The following is a 17,947-nucleotide window of genomic DNA, read 5'->3' as shown; positions in this document are numbered from 1 at the left end:
CTGACATCTGTGTACTGAAGTGGTTAGGGGGCCTTCCATATGTTGATACCTGGACTAAAGAGGATGGCAGACATGAAGGAGATGGTTATCTGTTCAGGGAATGTCAAATTGACACTGTTTTAGTAAACAATACTGTGAATATAACTGGCTGGAATTAATCAATTAACTAAAAGTTCATTGTTGGAGTTTCCACACACCTGAATTGGCTATCTTGGGCAGAAGTCCCATCTATACACACGGATTGTGAAGCCTAATCTGTAGTGATTACATGTTCTCAGACCTGCACTGCATTCTTTCCATTATTACGCTTTGTATTCACAAGTGCTAGATTAATTAAAGAAGTTTAAAGAGAAATTGCCCATAATTGGCCTTTTTGCTTAGATATTCACCTAAATGTTTTTAAATAATTTAGTGTTAAGCATGTTATTAGCAGCACATCCAAAATACATAACTGTAAATAAGTATTTTTTACCTATGGACCACAGTATATTTTGTGCTGTTAAGCTATTTTTTTTTTTTTTTGGGATTCTGTTTGCTGCATGCATTTGTGGTGTACTTGTAACATTACACTTCTCCATATACAGTAAAAAAATAAAATAAATAATTCTCAAGAATAAGTTGTATGTTGCACACATACTTAAACCAATTTGTTAAAGACCTTTTAAATGATCATTCTTTCACCTTGATACAAGTAGTTTGACAAAGAACCAACTCCAGGTACAGTAGTAGATATGTTCTCTGGAGCTTTCAGCCATATCTCGTGGCCTTTTTAATGATTGATGTCTATCTACACTACAGGCACACTATCTGCTGAAAAAGGCCGTGGGATGAAATTTTTTTTTTTTTTAATCTTTTTTTTTGTGGTTTCAGCGAAGAGTTCATAGTCCCAGGATCCCCCAAATTCCATTTTCATCTGTTCTCATCTTTGTTCTGGCGTTTCCTCCTCATAATATGGTAAAACAGTCTACATTATCATTTTGACAAGCCTCAGGACCATCTTTATTATGTTGAAAGTAATGAAGGTAAGCTGACAACGTGTTAAAAATCACAACCTTCCGGAAAATATGCAGGTAGCTATTTGCATTAGAACACTTATTTCCCTGCTCTCTCAACCAACAGTTTAAGTCAAGTACACAAACGGGTTTCTAACTCAATACAGGTAGTTTTTATTTTAATTTTATTAACCATTATTTCTATGTAGCTAACTCATAGACTATCATTCCAGCATCTCCAATAGTTATGTTCTCGTAACTGCCAGTAGGTATGAATTAGTTTTTCTCAATCGCTTTAATTGGCACATTTATTGAAACAAACTTACAACTGTCAAAACGTACAATCCTCACACCACGTGGTACATTCAGCAACTCACTATGTGACCTTTTAAAAAGGTGATTACTCAATCAAAATAATGAACTCCTGTTTCAAATGTAAATAAGTCCATCAATGAATAAATCATTGCCATCAAAATAACCATGGCTTAGACCCGGACAGTCAAAATGCAAAGACGGCTTGTCTAATGACAGTGTACTCTAAAAAGGGTGATAGTTACCCACTTTGTCATATTGTCCAGCTGTTAACATTGTATATTTAGGCAGCTGAATAGTAGCTATTGTATACACTATATTTTCTAATTATATTTACACACCAGCCAACCACAAATACAACAAGGAAGCTTGTACAGAGAAAAAGATATAAGACAACAAAATGATCAGGATCTGTTGTTAAAGATATGCAAAAAAAGAAGAAAATATTCAGCAAATATATAATATATCGACCTCAAGGGTCATCCAATCTCTCCTCTGTCTTGGCATGACGCAGCCCCCCACCCCCGTACAACAACCTGCTGGGATATCCTCACCTGTCACCTGTTTCTATTTGGTTGCTCTAAATTGTGAGGAAGTCTATTGTTCCCCATCTAGGCTTAAGTCTTTTCTTCTGAAAACGTTTACAACAAATCTAATATAAGTGACAGGTTATTGTGATTGTTGGTTGCTCCTTTTTGCATGTATAGGGATTTAGGCTAGGCCTACACAGTGAACATGTGTTGCATTTGAGAAAAATATGATTCAAAAGCAAATAAATGCAAACTATTTTGATCTGCGAGGCTTATTCAATGCGTTTTGTGCCAACGCAATGACAAATGACTACAGCCATATGAACATGACCTAATGTTCATATCATATAATTCGACGATTCATTGTGCCAAAGCGACTGAGAAAAACTAAGTGTTCAACATCCTTTAAATCTCTCGTTTAATTACTGACCTGCCATATTTACCTGTTCTGTGGACCTGTATTCCCTAATTGTTCGTACAGTAACGTTAACTTTAATATTCACAATAGAGAAAAGGAAAAAGAAGGTGCCGTAAGAAAAAAAAACTACAACTCCCATAGTGCCCTGCGCCTCGGTCGCGTAGGTGTTTCCGGTGTCTTATAACATTTTACTTCCTTCCACACAGACCGACGCGAACAAATCGAGAAAGAAGACGTCGCTAACTTTTAAATGCTGTCCTCGACAGTCGCGCTGTGAGCTCATTTTTCGTTTAATTTCCGTCGTAAGATGCGCGGCATGTGGCGAGTGGTGTCTTGAGAATTGAAGAACTGCCGAAAACCGTAGACCGTAACGTGTAGGCCTCCCGAAGAAAGTTTGGTCGAGGGCCTGTAAACAACATGTCCTCCGCCTCGCAGTCTTCCTCTAGACGGCAATGGTGCTACCTCTGCGATCTGCCCAAGATGCCCTGGGCCATGCTGTGGGAGTTCAGCGAGGCTGTGTGCCGGGGATGTGTCAACTACGACGGGGCGGACAGGATAGAGCTGCTCATTGAAACTGCCCGGCAGCTGAAGAGCACCCACGGAGTTTTAGACGGCAGGTCCCCCGGTCCACAGCAGGGCAAACCCAGCTCGGCTGGGCCCCTCGAAGCGGGGCGGCAGCATGGAGAGCGTCTGGATAGGGGGAGGGGTGAGTATGGGGTGTCTTCTCGCCTCCCCAATGGCCTGCACAGAGCTGAAGATGGGTCATTGTCAGAAGGCAGCAGACAGAGCCCAAACACTCGTCGGGCTATAGTTGGGGCAGTTCCTAGTCTTCACGGCACTATATCCCACGCCTTGATAGCTCAGGGGTTAGTAGCAGCCCCTCATGGGCTTTTAGCCCCCTTATCAGGCTCCAGGGCTGGGGCCACACAAATTGCAGTCTCAGCTGGCCCCATAATGGGTGAAGCTGGCAGAAGACAGGTTGTGTCCCTGGGCGTGGGAGCAAGCACCTCTGCTCTGGTGGGTATAGATTCTGCCGTGTGGAGGAACAATGAAGCGATGGCAGAACTGAATGAGGTGACGCGTAGCAGGGTTGAAGGCTGGCCAAACCGTCCCAAAGCGGTCCGGGATGTGCTTGTGGGCCTCAGCAGCTGCGTCCCCTTTAACGTGCGTTTCAGGAAAGACCATAATCTGATGGGTCGTGTTCTGGCCTTTGACGCCAGCACTACTCCAGACTTTGAGCTGAAGGTGTTTGTGGAGTATCCCGTCGGCACTGGAATGATCTACTCGGGAGTTCCAGACCTGGTCAGGCAGATGTTCCGCGACTCGGCCAAAGATGCGGGCAAAGCGGTGAACTCTGGGTTGCGCTACGTAGAATACGAGAAGCGGCAAGGCACCGGAGACTGGCGCGGGCTGTCTGAGCTGCTGAATGATGGCGTGCGTATGTTTAAAGAGCCCCCGATTCCAGAGGTTCTGCCACAGTCGGATGCAGGTTTGCCTATGGCAGCAGCCGGACGCCCCATGCCGGCAAAGAACACAACTCGGCGCCGCAAGGCTTCTCCGGGCTCTGAGAACGGAGAGAGCGAAGGGAGGCCTGATCACCCAGCGAGAGAGCCCTGGCCCAGAGGTGCTTACTCAGGCATGGAACCTCTCCCTGGCATGGCCACGGCTCAGGACGGCCCACCCCGTTTACACAGCCAGCCCTCGCCCATCTCAGCGCTCATGGGAGTTGCAGACAGCCTGAGCTCCAGCCAGATGGCCAGGGACAGCCCCAGCATGTCCACAGCCCACTCCTCCTCAGCTGGGCGCCCCACCAGCAGCAGCCCCTCCACTGCCTCCACCTCAGTCTCCCAGGCAGCCTTGGGGCAGGGTCTCAGCGCGGTGGGGCAGAGCAGCAACGCCAGTGCCGGGGAGTCTACGAGCAGCGCTCAGGGCACTCTGCTCTGCTGCACCCTCTGCCGAGAGCGCCTGGAGGACACTCACTTTGTCCAGTGTCCCTCTGTCCCGCACCACAAGTTCTGCTTCCCCTGTACCCGAGGATTCATCCGCAGCCAAGGCCAAGGCGGGGAGGTGTACTGCCCCAGCGGAGAGCGCTGCCCCCTGGCTGGATCCTCCGTGCCTTGGGCCTTCATGCAGGGCGAGATCTCCACCATCCTGGCCGGAGACGGAGACGTGACAGTAAAGAAGGAGAGCGACCCTTGACGTCTCCCTCCTGTTGTGGTGAATGGTAAGAGGATGAGAAAACCCGCTTTTTTCTTGTACTTCACGGTCAAGCATCTTTCTTTTCAGTGAGCACGAGGGATGCAGCTGTCCAGAGGGGGTGGTAAGTCCCATAAGTAATCAGCTTTAACAATGCATTCTAAAGATGACAATAAAAGCAGATTGACTTAATCAACCATGATCTAAAGTCAATAAGAAATGGCTCAAATGTAGAGTTGCAAATGAGAAACACTATCAGTGTTACCAAAAGTGATGTTTCCTCCTTTTTTTAAATTTTTTTTTTTTAAATAGGGTTTTCTCTACTTAGCTTTTTATGTCAGCATTAATAAGTGATGCTATCCTCCAAACTATACAACAGGATATACAAAGGTGAAGGAAGTCTTGAAAATCATTGGCAGTAGAGGGGTCTAAGTGTATCTACTATCAGAAGAATCTATCTGTCCATTCTTAATGTAATCAGAGTGCAATGAGACTCTGAAAGACGACTTGACAATAATACAGCTAAATAATAACCATTCCAACGTCCTCTCACAATGCTAAGCATTATACAACATACACTGTGACCTACCCAGGCTCCTGGAGGCTAAATGTGTCTTTTGGTAGCAGCACATTGTTGAATAAGGGAGGCTCAATGTTATAATGGCCAGAGAGCCAAATTACAGAAGACAATTAGCATTGTAAATAATATGCTTTGTGCACCATAAAGAAACATGATCTCTGCTAACTTTAGCTCATCAGCTTTAGAAATCCTTACACAGAACATTTCATTCCTAAAAACATTCTATTTTAGCAGGCTATTTTCTGATTTATGGAGTGATAAAAAGAGAACCAAAATTTCCTCTGCAAAAACCTTTTGGCTCTAATATGGCAACAAAATGAAACACATTTGCAAATTAGCACACATTTATTTGGTAATGCCTCGTTTGCATATTTTAATTGTAACATTTCAGAAAACTTGGGACTACAAATAGTAACTGTCTTAATGTCAGTATTCGACTGGAAGCGTTCCATGGCGCGCTCTATTAGCGACTCCATTCACCTGCAGTGGCTCGCCTTGAGCAAACAACACAAAGGTGAGGTCTGTCATGGTGTCCCAGACCCCTCAGTAGTCTGATGCTGATTAGAGATCAGATTGAGGCACAACAATTCACCAGCTGCGTCGGAAGGGGGGAAAAAAAGACACAGGATGAAGTAAACATTGTTGTCATGTTCACCATGTTGCAGCTCCCTCCCACTGTCCTGCTTGCGTAACAGCCTCACATTCTCAGCTCTGATTGTTCTAACCACTGGACTGGATGTAGCACACCCTTCCCTAATATCAGACCTAGGGTTTCCCACATTTTAAAATGGAAGACTATTTTTTATTTTTAGGAATTGATTGACATTTATATCACACTTTTGTACTACCCCAGCTGTACGTAACAATACTTTCTAGTAATCCATGAATGTTACCTGGACCCAGATGGATTAACCATTCAATTTATTTAGCTAAAATGAACCCTTTGAGTCGCTGAGCTCCCTAGGTAGTGCAGCTAGCGGCAGTGACAGTGTTACGGTACGGGTCTGACAAAAAAAAACTCCTGAGTGCACAATCCCACCGTAGCAGCAGTCTCCTCAGTCATTTTTAGATGCATAACGGCTCCCGACACACACACAGGAACATGGGCTAACTGTTACCATGGCAACCAAGAACACATTTTGAGACGAGGGAACTGTATTCTATGCTTTTGAGACTTTTCAAGATAATCCCAAATAAGACGATCCCGTCTACAATCAAATGTGACCGAGCTTGTACGGTCGTTCTCATATTTTGATGAGGTAATGCTCTCCGGGCAACTAGACCTGGACACAACAAAAATGTACCCTAAAAAAATATAACTGCTCTGCCCCCACACTGACACATATTTTTCTTTTCTTTTTCTACAGTGGGTCAAACACTTTGAAAGCACTTCCCCCTATTATCTCGAGCAGAGGTCCACGTCGGCTGCCGTTCATGTGTGCCTCTGAGAAGAGACTAACTCTGAACCCCAGGAGAACAGCTACACACACACAAACGCACACACACACACACACACACACACACACACACACACACACACACACACACGACTCCCTTTTGAGAGGAGGGACCTGTCCGTCTGCCGGGGGCCTCGGCTCACCTGTGAAGGCCGGGCGGCCGCGTCACCGACCGAATGTCGAGTCCGACCAAACGTCTCTCTCCTTTTGTCCAGCGCAGCAGAGTCGCTCTCGTCAGGATAGAAAGCACACGCTTGTTTTAGGAATGACAATCTATTTTTGTCTTTCGTTGGTGTTTTTTTTTTTTTTTCTCCATGTTGCATTCTGTTCTATACAGACGGATGACCGGCTCATGCAATTCTTCAAAAAAACTAAATGAATGTTCAAAATGTGGCAAAACCATTGGGTCCTTAAAGCCAAGTACTGACAAAAAAAAATGTAATCCCACAATATGTCTCTTAGGTATTCTCCTTATATTGTATGTCAAAAATGTGAATTTACTTTCAATATGCTATGTAATTTCTATTTTTGATACAATACAAATTTATATGTATTTGTTTATAGTGATACGAAGACCAAAGATGGCTTCATGCTCAATGTCATTTTATTGTATTGTAGCCGTGTATGCTGTATCCACTGATAACCTTTGCATCAGTCACTAATTTGTTCATCTATCACAGAGGTAAACTCGTTTTGTCTATTTACTTTTTGAATTCTATGTATGGTAAGATAATTAGCAATCTTCAATGGTTAACCCACATACTTATGTGATCTTTACAGGTCAATTCTACAATAAATTACAAAATAGTTATTCGTCATAGCTGGATTATTATTTTGAACCTCTGATGTGCAGCACATTGTTGAGACTTGGCCATTTTTATAAAACTTTATTTGATAAATATTTTTGACAAAAAACATGAAAACCCCACACCAGCCCTTGAAAATGCATCAATATCCACTGAATTAGCATATACCAGCTTTCTAAACACACTGTGAGCAAAAGTGCTAAAGTAATTTAAAAGTGATCTGCCATTCTGAATATAAAATCCATGACTTGATTGAGCACAAAGGCCAGAACACTGCACCAAACAATGAAAAAATGTATATATATATTAAACCCCACAACCAGCCCCACAGTATGGCAGATTATTGATGTGTAAACATATCATTTGTAGACAAGATAGTGGTGTAAATCCTTTAGTTTCTTGAAGTGGTTACATTTATGATTGCGTTCGCACCACTTGTTTGGATTATACAATACCAAGGTGAGGAGTGGTATGAGTCATCGTCTATCAGACGGGTCCTGGAACATGACGGTGGTTCAGATGGGGGACGCGGTCTCCCCCAGGGCCTCCTTAGCTCCTTTCAGGGTCTCTTGCTTCACACATTTCCAGTAGCCAGAGAAGCCGCTGTGATGCTGCACCTGAGGACAGGACAGTGTTTTAATGTTTAGCACATCTCACATAACTGCAACCTGTTCAAAACCATAGCAGCATTTAGGACTTTTATCTTTGCTAATAGTTTGCTTTGCTAAAATAAAAAGTAACGTGTAAATGTATACTGTTAACTGCATAAATGAAAATTTGGAATTTTAGGAGCATTTAGCCAGCGCCAAAGGATAATCACCAGCACCAAGATGATGGGAATTTAGAATTAGAAATAGCAATTCAAATCCTCAATTTACCAAACAAGGGTTGAACAAGCAGAACATGGACCTGAATATGAGAGCTGATCTCAGTTTTATCTCCAGAGTCAGCCTGTACCAGACTCTCCCGGTGATTTATTTCAATATTAATATCTTTTTAACCATCTTTTGTTAATTGGGGTTCCATTTAGTCAACCTTAGTATATATTTGTGTTTATCAAATTGTCATAAGAACAGGGGAATGCATAGACTTCTGTCAAATAAGGAACCACAGACTCTTTGCCTTTACTGTACGCGGACTGATCATGTCTGGTCTAGCATTTAGCATACAGATAAGAGTAACAACCTCTAACTGTGCGCAAAGGAGCAAGTGAGCTAATTTCGCAAAATGTCAAACTATTCTTTAAGATGGGACATTTTCTTTGCAGAAATATTTGCAACTATATATATATATATATATATACACATATATACACACACACACACACACACACACACACACACAAGCTGGATAGACTCACCCTCAGGCCTCGCAGTACTCTGTCTTTCATCACACCCATGAATTCCTTATGGCTCAGGCAGTTGTCCCCATCCATGTCAAACAGTTTAAACACGGTGTCCAGCACACTCTCAGACAGATCGTGGCCTGTGGCGATCCTCACAGCTCGTTTGAAGTGGGCTGCAATGAGAGGAAGGAAAACCAGCTACTGCAGGGGTCTTCCAACGGTTTTTAAGCCAAGGACCCCTTAACTGAGAGAGACGGATCAGGGACCCCCTACTACATATATTGTATAAAATGAACTTGCATATTAAACTGGGCCTACAATAACATGTAGGGTGGCCTAAAGCCTTTACACATACCTTTTTTGGCCCTAGAATACTAAGCTAATAAAATAATATTTTCTTGCCATAACCGTATTTTATCAATCATGTTATAATGTTAAACATCCATGGGGCCCAGTGAATCCTCTGGATGAACTGGATCTGTGGATGGCTACCTTATGGCGCTTACCCACTGCTAGTACCAGCTCTACTCCAGCGTGTCTGGTAGTCATAGCGACGCCGCAGGAAACTGCCATGACCTAACACGACACACACACACAGAATGTGGAAGGTGTGTAGTGTTTTTGATTCTCGGCATGTGGCTGTTTGCCAAAAGACACATTTAGTTTCTGAAGACGCTGGAGGCAGCAAAAAAAAACAAAACACCGCTGTCTAAACTATTTAAAAATGTCCCCCCGTCAGGCGCTAGCAATGATGATGCAGCGATTAGTGACGATTCTCTCCGACCAATCGGTAGTCTGCAGGTTTTCACATCACCTTTTGGTATCGCCTCAGCTCACTTGGAACCTCAACGGAGGTGGTACTAAATAAAGTACCTGTTGGCAGGTACCAGGGACTTTTTGTCATCATGGAAAACCAAAAACGGCGAGTAGAGTCGAGCAGGTACCACGTAATGGGAAAACACCTTTAGAGACTATGTTACCTATAGGCCAGTAAGCCTATCACTTTTTTTTTTTTTTTTTCTTTTCACAAAAAGGCTGAATTATTTTTGCTAATAATATGTTGGATTTATGTTGACATGTTAATTATTGGAAGAAAAAAAAAACATTCAAAACATTAACAATAATTTGGAGGCCCCCCTGCAGTAACTCTGAGGACCCCCTGGGGGTCCCGGACCTCCTGTTGAAGATCCCTGATCTACTGTATACAGTTGTTTAGAGAAAACTATGCACATTCTAATCCACAGAGAGGCGTTACCCATTCCAACAGGACGGTTGGCTCCGGTGAGCATTTTCAGTGAAAAGGCAAAATCCTCCAGGTTGTTGGTGAAGAGACAGAAGGCCTTGAACTCACCGAACGTGATACTCTGCAAGACAACATCTCAGATCATTCAGACGCTACACTCATCGGCGTTCTCTGCATTTTTTTGTGAGGGGGAAAAGTGCTTTGACCTGGCCGGAGGGGATCCTCTTCCTCATGTTTTCCCAGTAGAGGTCGTTGTCTTCTTCGTTGGTGTAGTGTAGCAGCCACTCTGCAAAGTCCTCCCTACGCATGGTGTCCATCCCTTTGGAGAACTGCAGGAACTCCATCTCCTGGACTTCAGCCTGCAGGTCCTCCATGAACCTGAACGACAGACATTGTTCACTGGGAATATGATGCTAGATGAACCATGGGTCACAACACCACTTCTGTCGCTTATAGGGTGCATAACAAAGACTTGTGAAAATAAATTCATTCTTTACATCCAATTTCTTTCTGGAAATATAGATAATGTCGCCCGGAGCCTGACTTTACAGTCAATTCTAAATTCATATAAAAGGGTTGTATAAAAGGATTTGACTGCCCTGCACTGCATTAGTTCACCGTTTCTGTTCTGTATGGACCAGGGGCGATTCCAGGATTTTTTGATGTGGGGTGACACGGGGCGGGGTGGGGGAACAATAATCAGTCAGGGAGGGCCGTGGGGGCATTTTATCAGAATACAGCATAGAAAATCTGCTTAGAAATATTGGATGGGATAGAACAACACAATGTAATTCTGCTAAATAAAACACCTAGTTTCAGTATATCCAAATACAAAACATTTTTTCTACAGAGTCTGCCACTTTAAAAAAAAAAAAAAAAAACTTTCCAGTGCTGGTTCCATGGGATCAGAATTTTGGATAGTCACCATGGAAACATGAATTGGTCATGTGACAAAGACCGGGAAGACTGGCAGAACAGGCAGCCAAGTGACGCTACTCTGATCCAATGGAAATCACAATTGTCAGATTGACCTATAACACCAGACTAGCACACACTAAAGGGCTGCAAGCCATTTTCATCACTGTTTATTCCTCACAGAATGTGGTTTCCTTCCTTCCTTGAATGTAGGCTACCATAGCCTACTTTATGAAGTTAAATAGACCATATTTTTGCATAATTTTCCCTTCTGGCATCGATTGTGATCCGAATACATTTTCAGTCTTGTGAGCTTCCTTCCCATAGGCCAGGTCTGTCTATTCTAATTTTTAAATTCCTCAACAGCTGTCCCATTGGACTGTTCACAGAGCACTTGTCAAAGTAAAATTGTGTGTGTGTGTGTGTGTGTGTGTGTGTGTGAGACGTACATTAGTGTACAGTAAGTTCACCGTTTTGGACATATAAATCAAATTCAGCAAACCGTGCACGATTCTGACCTTTACATCTGGGATGTAGACTGATCCCCACTATATGTGTGATCAGTGGAACAGAAGGATCCCTGACAGCAGCAGCAGCTGAGAGTGTGACTAGATTCAAGATTCTAAATCCTTTATTAATCCCACAATGGGGAAATTCACACTGTCGCAGCAGCAAGGGATAAGAGGAAATGTAGAAGACACACAATAATGAATATAATTAAAGAGAATAAATATTAAAATAGTGAAATGTATTTTCACATTCAGTCCTGATGTGTGGGTTTTGTCCGTGCCGTCTACTGGGAGCAGTGCTGATTGTAAAGTCTGACAGCAGCAGGCACTACACAGGACATTTCCGTACCTGCAGAACTCCTGATACTGCAGCTTGTTTTCTCCTCTCTTCCCAAAGAAGTAGGCCTGCAGAGTTGTGTTCACACTTTCCCCTTCTTCCTCTGGTTTCTGTAAACATCCAGGGAATGTACAATACCATGTTAAGACTCAACTGGTAGATTTTACTCTGTATTTAAATAGTGATGTTGAAATATCCAAATCAAGCTAAGCTTTCCTTTTAAGGGAACGTGAATGCCCACCTCTGTGCTGTCCTGGGGAGCTATCTTTTTACTTGTTGCAATGATTTTCTTCAGCTTCAGAAAAAGAAAATGAAAAATTCAAAACAATGGTAGCACTCAACCAGAGAAATGATGTCAAAATGTAAACATACACCCCCTCTTCTTGGAGCTATCATAAGAAATGATGAAAAAGACTTTACTGATCAAACCGTAGATATAACATCCATCTAAGGCACACACAACAGACACTGGAACAGACGACAATCCATGCACCTCTTCTCTTTGATGTCGAACTTTAGGCCTTGTGCACCGAGTCACAACATGAAAATACGACAAGGTGCATAGCGTGCCAACATGCAGTCTACTAGCCTAGGCCCTGATCTAGACTAAGCACATAGAGGTCTTCTCTCAACATCGCAGAGGCTCAGTCCAGTTAGAACAGAGACACAAATGACTTGAAATATATTGGCCTAAACTAATTTATGCTTCTGCGGGTGGGCTCCACGCAGAGCTTTCACCGTAGCTTGCGTAAGAGGCCGGAGGTTTACACTTGTGCGTTGGTGTCTGCGTCGTTCCAGCGTATCTTATAGAATAGCAGGGCTGGCATGTGTGTGTGGGGAGTATGTGGTAGAGCGTGAGAGAGAGTGACGGTGATTATCTTCACAGCGAGCAGCGACTCTAGAGTCCTAGTGAGAGAAACAAAGTGTCTCCCCTGTGCTTTCTGACCACAGTGGGAAATCTGGAGCAGGAGAAGTTAACCCTCTCCTTGATTTCATGTTGTTTATGGAGAAGGAGAACCAGGAAAAGTCGGGGGAAATGCAACGCTACCAAGCCACGGCCATGCGGACCAATCACAGTTGTTGCGACGTTGTAGTTCAATTTTTTGAGAGGTGCACGACAGGCTACGGCATAGCGTCAGTATCTACACGTACCTACGGCTTTGATTTAACTCGGTAGATATAAACTAGGCTTCAGGGTGCAGAGATGCAAACACATGATGGATGGAAAACAGACTAGTAGAGTAGCTAGCAGTGCATCTCTCCCTCACCTTCACATGGTGCCATGGTCCATACTTACAACTGTGGCAGCATCAGTGCTTGAGGCAGCATTAAAGGTGACAATATTTTTGAAATTTAAATGCACACAATAAGAATGAGAATCACAATTCTCTCTGTGCAATGTCCCCCCCCCCCCATGATTACAGTGCTTAACATTATGACAAAATCTGTGTTATGTTCACTACAACATTGTTCAAATCTCGCCAACAAATACATCATGAAATGTATCAGAGGTCTTACCTTGAGAAATTCTTTTTGGTCCACCTGCTCATTGCCGTCTACATCCAGCATCTTGAAAGCTATATGAAATCCTGTACGCGGCTCTGCAACAGTAATGCGCTGTCAGTCATCTGAATATTATAGAAGAGCTCACATGAATCACTGCACTTGGTTAGTAGGGCAAAGTAACATTTTGTCAACGCAGCCGGGAACACAGTGCTGAGAAAGAACACAAACACAAATCAGGTCAACTGCTGCTGCGCTGAAATGTGCAGGTGTGCAAAGCTCGGGGGGGGGGGGCAATATTGTTACGGAAGAGAAGAAAATGCAAAGTCACAAAATCACAGGCAAATCCATTCAGCACAATATCACTGAGAGTGGGGGAAGACCTTGGAAGGCCCAGAAGTTCATGCAAGCTTTGGGAATCTACTAGTCTGGATCAACGGAAGTACATTTCCAGGAGAACTGTCTATCCGCTTCTGCTCTCTGTGTGTTGCTGTTCTCAAAAACTTTGAAACTCAAAAAACAAAAAGACAAACTTTGAGCAAGCTACACACTGAAAATGGCAACAAGACAAGCCTGCTTGGTTCTTTCAGGGAATGATTGTAAAGATTTACAAAGAACATGTTTAGGGCATTTCCTCTCTAACTGGGACGTTTTGGGACCGATTGGTGGGATTGTTGTGGACGAAGTACACCCGGAGATACACTGGTAAGAGCCAATGAGGTTTAACCATGTATCAGCTAATTTAAATAGCTCACGTTACTGTATTGTGTCAACAGTTAACTTCATGTAATATTGTATGTCGCGTTTTCTTTTACGGGGTGCAAATGTTCCACCAAAACAAGTTCCTTCCTGAGACTATTTAGCAGTGCCACAGTCACGTCCAGCGAAAAAAAAAAAAAAAAAAAAAAAAAAAAAAAAAAAAAAAAATTTTTTACTGGTAATAGCTATCAGCAGGAACAGATACTCTGTGTAGGATATCAAACCTGCAAGACACAAAGAAATGTACACTGAATTATATTTAGGAAATAAGATAACCAACAAATATATTAATAGACACAAAGGTCTAATTAAACAAGACCCCACAGGTTGTCAATCTGATGCCAAGTTTGAACTGCAGTCAGTAACACTGGAATCTAGACACAGCGTGATCAGATCTGGATAGTCTGAAGCTCCTGTGTGTTTACTCTACTCTGTTGACAGGCTTACCATTGTCGCCTATGGTTCTGAACAGCTCACTACCAGCCTGGGCTTTAGAGGCAGCCACCAACATTTTGTTCACTTCCTGCAAAGGCACAAATAAGAAACAGATAACGGCCCAAACTGATGACTATGCTCTACATGTGCAGTTTGAAACCATTTATTTACACAATGTGAACATACTTTTGTTGTTAAAATTCTCTTCTGCAGCTTTCCTACATGAGAAGAAACAAAGATCTGTTAATATAACAATAAAAAAACATAATAAATGACAGCATGAGGCAGGCATTACATGCAATTTCTTTTTCATGCATCTTGGTTTTATACATCTGAATGTCTGAGGGTTTCCACCCTCCGCAGATCAGTGAACATGATGTGCAACATAGCTGCATTTTCTTATTTTGTCCGTGACTACAGAGGGATTGTGCACAAGCTATGATAGCTAATACTGTATTAGACACCACCATGAGGACTTTTTTTTTTTTAGGGCTAATAGGTCAATAATATATATTGTGATTAAAATAACTCCAGTTTACAGTATAGAATTAATATGGTAATGGGGGTTAGCTGTACTTACGTATGGTTAAATCAAGTTATCTGCTGACATGATGGCTGCATGAATTTAAAACAAGTCACCTCAAATACAGTAAAGTCTTGTTTTATGCATTTCAAGGTACATTTGAAAGTGACATTTCATGAATCTCTGAGCAAATCGCAACTCCCACCCAAACCATGTTATATGTAGGATTTGATCATGTAATGCCAGTCTAATGGTGTTAAAATGAACCAATATGCCTTCCAATTGAGCATTTTCACATTACCACTTGCAACTTTCAGGATACTGCAGGCAACCTTATTTTACATCACCCAGGTATGTATTTCATATACAAAGCTCTGTCAAGGTATAACCTTGTGGCCCAGGCCTTGAGCAAAGACTTTTCTCCCAGTTCCAGTCAAATTATTACATTAACAATATGCAAAATCTTCCTCCAGCATCTCTTTTTTTTGTTTGTCTTTTCTTTGTTGCTGTCACAGTACCACTTCTCTATTATCCATGGAGGAGTTGTGTTACAATGAAGGAAGTGGACGTACAGCTGCAACGCTTCCACTTAATATCAGTTTGTCAGTACGTGGCCTCGTTTACATTTAAAGAGCACTAGTTCTGATATGGCCTCTCGTAGTCTTCTGGTCCTGTCTATGTACAGGTGACAAATAAAAATGGGAAAAACCAACATAAAGTATCTGAGTAAAATGTTAGGCAACAAGGAGCCTCATGAATAGCGTCAATGCTCTCTGACATCGATTCTCCAAGTCTCTGCAGCTGTACCGGAGGGATGAACACCATCCTATCTGGTGGTGGCTATGACATCATTTTCACACTCATCAATTCCTTTAATGAGACCTCATGACCTGTATTCAAGTATCTGCATTATTCATGTTCTTCCTTTTAATTTTTCACCCATCTTCTGTAGTATCACCTATAGCCTACTAGTGGAGACTATAGACTAAGTGGAGCTTACGGTCAACATTTTCCAGCATCACAGAGAACAGGAAGTCTCGCGGGGTCATGTACGGCTCCTGTTCATAGACCGCGGAAGCGAACTGGATGAACCGCATCTTCCTGGCAGACAGTCGGGGTGCTGGAGCCTCCTGAAACAGCACAAACGTCACAAATATCACTGTTCACTACTGCACCGCGGGAGTACTCACTGTTGGCCTGATAAAAAGCATTTCACTGTGTGGTGTGTCGGTGAGTGTGAGTGACAGTTGGGGGGGGGCGTTAACATTAGTTGTTAGTCCAAACTCAGGCTGACTATTGACGCCCTTTCTGTAGGCTATGTGCTGCTGTAACACGTATTTAGCAGCGTATTTAAACAGACAGACATATGAAAGGTACAGTAGTCACACCGTGCGTCTGTTTGCGACCATCGTCGACGGAAACTTTTATTATGCGTGTAAAAGTTACTCACTTCTGGTACCTCAGCATGAACGGCGAAGGGCAGAGTCCTGTTGTTGGCATGATACTGGTAGTAACAGATAACCCCAGCTCCGATAACAGACCCTAAAATACCAGGTCCGACAGCACGGCGCAGTGATAACGTTTTCAGAGACCGAGGACTCCCCAAAACATTCCTCAACACGGCGGCGACCCTTCCCCAGCTGGCCATTTCTTTTTTTAGGAAGCTAGTTGTAAAAAGGCTTCCGTAGCTGCGTACTGTATGTGGGCAGAGCCACGCCCCCAGGTATGACGTGACGTCCTCAGTTCCGGAAAGACCATACATGTCCATATGTATATCCATAGAATAAATAATAAAGATAAAGACACAATCTATGCCAATGGGAACTACGTAATCCAAACTAAACTCCATGACAGTGACATGTGATATTTTCAAGTCTTTAAACGCTTCAGATGTAAAGTTATTCGCTGTCAAAGTGACGTCAAAATGAATGGGAGTCAATGGAATGCTAACGGGAGGTGATCGCTTTGTAGCATCAAAATGGTGCCATAGGAGGTTCGAGTTCTGAAGCAAAGCTTACCTCCTTGATTACTAGACACCCGCGGCCCAGGTGGGCCTGGGCCCACCCATTTTAGTTCCGGGCCCACCCATTTTGACCCAGGCCTATAGTGAGTAGGGAGTGATTTTCATTCTAGCAGTTCAGCCAATAAGCAGCCCGAGGAAGGCTTTGAGTGAAAGCTTCTCAGCCAATCAGCGGCTTCTACCCCACGTGTGGACTCGTAAGCCCGCCCACAGGCTGCATCGTCACCAGCAAGTGATCCAATGAAATGAATGACGTTTGTGCGCAAGCTTTTCAAGCAAGCTCAATAAGACAGACACAGACCGTAGCTATTAGCTAGCTAATATGAAACGCAAAGCAAGGCAAAGCAGCTTGTTCTCATCTAAATTCAGCAAGAAACGCTCCGAGGAGCAGGAGGAGGAAACTCCTGCCATTTTAAGTAACGCGGTTACAAGTGACAAGTTACCATCCTGCTCGGCCGCCGTCTCCCCATCAAGTCCTCCCATAGCCACCAGCAAGGCAAGTAGGCTAACAGTTAGGCTAACGTTAACGTTAGTGTCTGGCTGTCTGTATGCAGGGTGAAGCCCAGTTTTCTGGAGGCCCACCTACAATCAAAATCCTGGCGCCGCTAGTGTTACAAGGTAACATTGGGGTTTTCCCCTCAAGGTTGGGTTGAATTACAACTGGTAAACCTGGTGGAGGACAGTGTGAAAGCATTGTCATGTTACTGTAGGGACAGAGCATGCACACAAAGTGTAACTGTAAATTCTAGTCTGAGCCCACATTTATGTGCCTCAGAGCAGGAAATCAGTCCTATTCACAGAGAAATGCATTTCATATTTAACTTTGGATTTTGACTAATGTTTGACACAAGTAAAAACATTTTATCGCATTTTTTAAAGCTTTAGTACGTAACTTTTTGATATTAATAAACATTACATTCAAGCCATTGCCACATGAGTTGCTACAAAGCTAATTAAGACTATCAGCCCAACACAACTCTCTCTGGATTTCTCAGTATGACTATGTTCAGAAGATTGTGGCGTCCGGCAAATTTCCGGCAGAGAATCATTCGAAGATAATGACCTCT

The 17,947-nt window shown here is 43.1% G+C and overlaps 2 protein-coding genes across 2 annotated transcripts; one reads left to right on the top strand and one right to left on the bottom strand.

The window, feature by feature from the left end:
• The first annotated feature begins 2,422 nt into the window (after window positions 1-2,422).
• Window positions 2,423-7,296, top strand: LOC120543743 (interferon regulatory factor 2-binding protein 1-like). Its single transcript, XM_039776959.1, has 2 exons — window positions 2,423-4,476; window positions 6,396-7,296. The coding sequence occupies exon 1, from the start codon at window positions 2,670-2,672 to the stop codon at window positions 4,449-4,451; it is 1,782 nt and encodes a 593-aa protein (XP_039632893.1). The 5' UTR covers window positions 2,423-2,669; the 3' UTR covers window positions 4,452-4,476; window positions 6,396-7,296.
• Window positions 7,297-7,357: 61 nt separating this feature from the next.
• Window positions 7,358-16,557, bottom strand: micu2 (mitochondrial calcium uptake 2). Its single transcript, XM_039776960.1, has 12 exons — window positions 16,311-16,557; window positions 15,861-15,990; window positions 14,524-14,555; window positions 14,350-14,425; window positions 14,079-14,126; window positions 13,159-13,241; window positions 11,882-11,935; window positions 11,653-11,750; window positions 10,086-10,257; window positions 9,892-10,000; window positions 8,652-8,809; window positions 7,358-7,908 (listed from the first exon to the last, which is right to left on the bottom strand). Exons 1-12 carry the CDS (start codon window positions 16,506-16,508, stop codon window positions 7,807-7,809), a joined length of 1,260 nt encoding a protein of 419 aa, XP_039632894.1. The 5' UTR covers window positions 16,509-16,557; the 3' UTR covers window positions 7,358-7,806.
• Window positions 16,558-17,947: the final 1,390 nt, after the last annotated feature.

Source organism: Perca fluviatilis, chromosome 16, assembly GCF_010015445.1.
Source record: "Perca fluviatilis chromosome 16, GENO_Pfluv_1.0, whole genome shotgun sequence".
NCBI classification, from domain to species: domain Eukaryota; kingdom Metazoa; phylum Chordata; class Actinopteri; order Perciformes; family Percidae; genus Perca; species Perca fluviatilis.
This window is presented reverse-complemented; position numbering and strand designations above follow the sequence as displayed.